Source organism: Mandrillus leucophaeus, unplaced genomic scaffold (assembly GCF_000951045.1).
Source record: "Mandrillus leucophaeus isolate KB7577 unplaced genomic scaffold, Mleu.le_1.0 Scaffold152, whole genome shotgun sequence".
Classification (NCBI taxonomy): domain Eukaryota; kingdom Metazoa; phylum Chordata; class Mammalia; order Primates; family Cercopithecidae; genus Mandrillus; species Mandrillus leucophaeus.
In genome coordinates, this window is record NW_012101499.1 from 2640949 (window position 1) to 2646326 (window position 5378).

The 5378-nt window shown below is 47.9% G+C and overlaps 1 protein-coding gene across 4 annotated transcripts in view; it reads right to left on the reverse strand.

Moving 5' to 3' along the window:
- Positions 1-5378, reverse strand: part of DAPK1 (death-associated protein kinase 1) — a 229796-nt gene that overhangs the window by 20620 nt on the left and 203798 nt on the right. For all 4 annotated transcript variants that reach the window (XM_011975208.1, XM_011975207.1, XM_011975209.1 and 1 more), the window contains one exon: positions 1951-2139. In XM_011975208.1, coding sequence (XP_011830598.1) covers positions 1951-2139 — 189 coding nt within the window. The remainder of the gene's footprint in view (positions 1-1950; positions 2140-5378) is intronic.

Sequence of the window (5378 nt, forward strand, 5' to 3'; positions counted from 1 at the left end):
AAAAAAAAAAAAAAAAAAAAAAAAAAAAAAAAAAACAAGAGATGCTGGTGAGGTCGTGAAGAAAAGGGAACACTTATACATTGTTTGTGGGAATGTAAATAAGTTCAGCCACTGTGGAAAAAAGCTTGGAGATTTTTCAAAAAACAAAACTACTGTTTGACCCAGCAATCCCTTTTCTGGGTATATATCTGAAAGGAGACAAATTGTTCCACCAAAAAGACACATGCACTCGTATGTTCATTGCAGCACTATTCACAACAGCAACGACGTGGAGTCAACCTAGGTGCCCATCAATGGCAGACTGATAAAGACAATGTGGTACATATACATCATGAAATACTACGAAGCCATAAAAAAGAAGAAAATCATGTCCTTTGCAGCAACATGAATGGAGCTGGAGGCTATTATCCTAAGTGAATTAACACAGGAACAGAAAACCAAATACTGCATGGTCTCACTTATAAGGGGGTGCTAAACATTCAGTACTCATGGATGTAAACATGGCAAAAATAGAAACTGGAGACTACTAGAGGGAGTGGGAGGGAGGGAGGCAAGGGCTGAAAAACTGTTGGGTACTATGCTCAGTACCTGGGTGCTGGGATCATTTGTACCCTAAACCTCAGCATCATGCAGTATAGCCAGGTAACAAATCTGCACAGGGACCCCTGAATCTAAAATACAAGTTGATAAAGAAAGGAAAACAAAAATGGGCAAAGAACCTGAACAGAAATTTCTCAAAAGAAGACATACAAACGGCCAACAGGTAAATGAGAAAAATGTTCAATATCACTGATTATCCAAGAAATGCAAATCAAAACTACAGTGAGACATCCTCTTACACCAATCAGAATGGCTATTATGAAAAAGACAAAAAAAAAAAAAAAGTGGCAGATGCTGGCAATGATGCAGAGCAAAGAGAATTCTTATATATCGTTGGTAGAAATATACATTAGTACAGTTATTATGGAAAACAGTATAGAGATTTCTCAAAAAGACTAAAAATTGAGCTAACACATGATCTAGTAATTCCGCTACTGTGCATTTTTCCAAAGGAAAGGAAATCAGTATATCAAAGGGATAAGCGCACGCCCATGTTTACTTCAGCACTATTCACAATAGCAAAGATATGGAATTGACCCAAGTATCCGTCAAGGAACAAATGAATAAAGAAAACGTGGTATACACATAACAGAATACTATTTATACTTGGACATAAAACAGAATGAAATTATGTCATTTGCAGCGACATGGATAGAACTGGAGGACATTATGTTAAGTCAAATAACCCAGGCACAGAAAGATAAATACTGCATGTTCTCATTCACATGTGGGAGCTAAAAAAGTTGATTTTATGGAGGTAGAGGGTAGAATGATAGATACCAGGGACTGGGAAGGCTGTGTGTGTGTGCGGGGCGGGTAGGGGGAATGAAGTGAGGTTGGTTAATGGGTACAAACGTACAGTAGATAGAAGGAATACGTTAGCAGAATAGGGTGACTATAGTTAACAATGCGTTGTATTTTTCAAAATAGCTAGAAGACAGGACTTGAAATGTTCCCAACACATAGAAATGATAAAAACTCCAAGTGAGGGATACCTCACATAATCTGACTTGATCATTACATACACATTCTATATATGCAACGAAATTTCACATGTACCCCATAAATATGTACAAATATTATTAACTTACCCAACAGTCATTTATCAAGCACCTACTGTATGCCAAGTGCTTTACTAGGTGCTGACAATACCCCAGTGTCTAGTTTTACTGTTTAGGGATGGTAGCCAGCCACGCTTCAATCCTGGCTCACTCTGAGTATCAGTCTGTGTTGGATTTCCTTCTAGAAGTGACAGATACAGCCCAGGACAAGCTCCCATTAGGGATGACTGGCTGGAAGCCCTGTCAAAGCGAAACCTGAGGTCCTTCCCTTGGGGCAGGCAGGGCATACCATTCAAATAGGCATTCTGGATGTCGATGGCCTTGGTGGACTGGTCATCAGCGGAGCAGTGTGGGTGGTGGGTTGGGGCCACGAACACCTCCAGCATCCCTTTGGTGAGGCCCGGCTCGAACATCATGCTGCGGCTCCTCACACTCACGTTCTCGCAGCCTGGGTACAGGTTGTTGATGCTCACTGAGACTGCAGGACAGAAAGGATCACATGAGTACTCGCAGGGGGCAGCATGCGCCTGTCTTCCTCCTAGGCTGGCCTTGAGGTTTCCTTATCTGGAGCACGCCTCTGTCCCCACCCCAACTCTGGCTTCAGGCTGAGTGTGTCTGCCCTCACACGCGCAGAGCAGCAGTGCTCCCAGGGAGACTGTGGGCTTTTCCGCTGGCTCCACCTCCCCACAACCCTTTTCTGCCCCGCCCTGTGCCTGGGTGGCTGGTCCTAGGGACTGCGTCTCTAGGCTGGCCTGCCTTGTGATTTAGGGTCAGTCAAGGGGAGGCTGTGGAGAGGGTGGGAGGACAGAGGTCGGGTTTCTTCCCTTGTCACTTCCTGCTACTTTTCTGATACTCGCAGTCTCTGTCTGCCTCCACCTCCCGCTGAACGACTTCTCTCTCTTGCACATGAGATTATTATTGCAGTGAAATGGAAAATGATTTCAGACAGTAGCAGGCCATGGTTAAATAACGCTGCATCACACACTGTGAGAGCTCCTCCTTTCTGAAACTCCCTTGAAGGCCTTTCGGTTGTACTTGCAGCAAGTCTCTGCTTGGGGCCTTCCGATTTTAGCATTTCCTCAACACCTGCTCATCTTCCGCTTTAATAAAATCAGCGTACAGCTGGATTTTATTCACATTGGTTGCTGTTCACTGCATTTCTTTTTACTTACGGCAGTGGTACTGGGTTCCCATTTATGATAGGGATATTAACTGTTTCCTTTTCAAATCAATGTATTTCAGTACATTTTAAAAAGTGAGTCAGTTTAAAGGAAACACTACGCAAACAATGGTGAACTTGTGGGTGTCGTAGGGGAGCTGAACAACAGAGTCTAGGTCCCCTGCGTTTGGGCATAGAGCCTGTGCTGCCTCACTGTCTCAGTTACTCACTGGCCTGACCCTCTCCCCCTTTCTCCCACCAGGCTTGTGCAGGCAGAAGCTGCCTTTCTGGTCAGGACTGTGACCCAGGGCCCACGGAGGGTGCTCCGTAACAACCTGGTGAATGAATTGCATTGGAGAAGGGGATCATTGATCTTAACTGCAGTATCGTTGGTTTACAATTAATACAATAGACATTGCAAGGCACTAAAGAAGTGACCTTTTTACCTGGGTATCTGATTTTAAAACAGACAATCCAAACACCAAGGTAATCCCTTACTTAAAGACCAAAGAGTTAAGACTTCGGACATGGATAATGGGGGTATCCCACGGAGGGGATGAGGAGAAGAAAAGTGGATCCTAAGGGCAGAGTTAGGTACAGGGAAAGGAGAAAGGGCACTTGGAGGGCAAGATTTATTCTTAAAAACACAAACACATGTTATATTTCTGTAGGAAAGTTGGCAGATAGGAATGTAAACAGAAAACAAAACAAAATGATGTTAAGCTTTGATGTCAACATAGCTGCCATTTTAGTGTATTTCTCTGCATACTGTTAATTCCAGTCTGACAAAAGCTGTGGGGTGGCCCAAGAATGGGTCTGTCCATTGCCCTGTGACCTGGAATCTGTGTCTGGGTGACTGCCTGTCAGGAACAAGCCTTGTTTAAGTGGCATGTGGCCATGTGCTTAATGAGGAGAGCAGACGTTGGTAAATGGCAGTCATTCCTGCTCCTCGGTGGCAGTTTTCATTGGGAGGATAAAAGGTTAGGCTAGGCTTTGTACAAGGTGTTGTGAAAACAATAATTTCATGGGGAAGCACTGAAATCCCAGGAAATCATTTTTGTTAATACTGCCCCCTGGTGGTGTAACGTGGCGACACCCAGCAGACCCACTTCACCGGGTCACTCCGCGGGAATAGGAACGGCCTCTTCAAATGCTCTTCCTGGACATTCATGCCTCCTGTGACCTTGAATGTTTCCTTCCCATAGCTCAACAGCCACAACCCTCAGTGTCCCCACAGCTCAGTGATGTGCGCAACAGACAACTTCAAGTGCACCCTGTCCCATCTCCTGGCTGGGAGCTCAGCCTTGGCCTCCAGCGTTCTCAAGAGAACGGCAGTGGCAAAGGGCCAAAACTCTAAAAGCAAACTTCTTGCTGTCTTATGATATAAATGTCGCCATGTAGGCATCTCTCCCATTGAAGGGAAAAGGGCCTGACAATTCTAGGAGAGGTCACCGGAGCCCTGGCCTAAAAGAGACCCCAGCACGGTCTGCCAGGCACCAGCAGTATCCCCAGTAGGTGACAGTGGTGCCGCTTCAGGAACCAGGCCCAGTCCCTGGAGGCACGCTCAGGGGCGGCAATTCCTCGGGTGTCTAACAAAGCCACGCTGCCCCGTCGGCCCCCAGCACACATACCCTCTGCCAGAGTCCAATCTCCCCAGGCCGCCCTCGAGGTGTCCTGTGCTTGTGCCCTGCTCTGCATTTCCAGGGCATTGTCTGATGCTGACGTACAAGCTGTGAGGGCAGCAAGTGCCTGGTGATCCGCCCAGTTTAGGGATGGGGGCATCCTGTCTGTCTCATCCACCTCCAACTCCAGCTGCCGAGCTGTGCCTTCCGCCCAGGGACCCCTCAGCCACCAGGCTTCAGGGGCACCCACCAGCGCACACTACCTCCACCAGGGGCAGGCTGTCCTGACTGTGGGGGCCCAGGGACCAGGATGGCCGCCTCCTCCCCAGACGCCAAGGCTGGGCTGAAAGCAGCTGGTGTGACTACACCTCAGGGCTCTCATGCAGAGGAGCTTCTGTCCCCACGCCAGGACCCCCTCCCTGAACCCCAGCTAAAGATGCTGTCCCCACAGTGGGGCATGCAGAAAAAGGGTCACCCTGAGACACCCTTCACTAGGAACCCGCTGCAAAGACCAGACACAGATACTGAGCAGAAGCGAGGCCATGGATACCTCACGTCTAAGGCCAAAGGCAGAGCCACAGGTGACATCGCCCCTCCGAGGACTCCACAATGGGCACTCCTGAACATCATCTGCACACCCACTTAGGCCTTGCAAACTTTCCAGATCATGACCTCATAACCTCTTTCTCCCTCTCTCACTCTCTCTCTCTCTCTCATATCCCACCCTCCCAACCACAGAGGTTCAGGTTGCAGTGACCTTAACCACAGCAGGAGCAGGCTGCCTCCCTCTGAGAGAGCAACTGAATCCCACTTAAATCCTCAACTAGAGCAGAAATCACACCGGAGGCTGGGCGCGGTGGCTCACGCCTACAATCCCAGCACTTCGGGAGGCCAAGGCCGGTGGATCACAAGGTCAGGAGTTTGAGACCAGCCTGG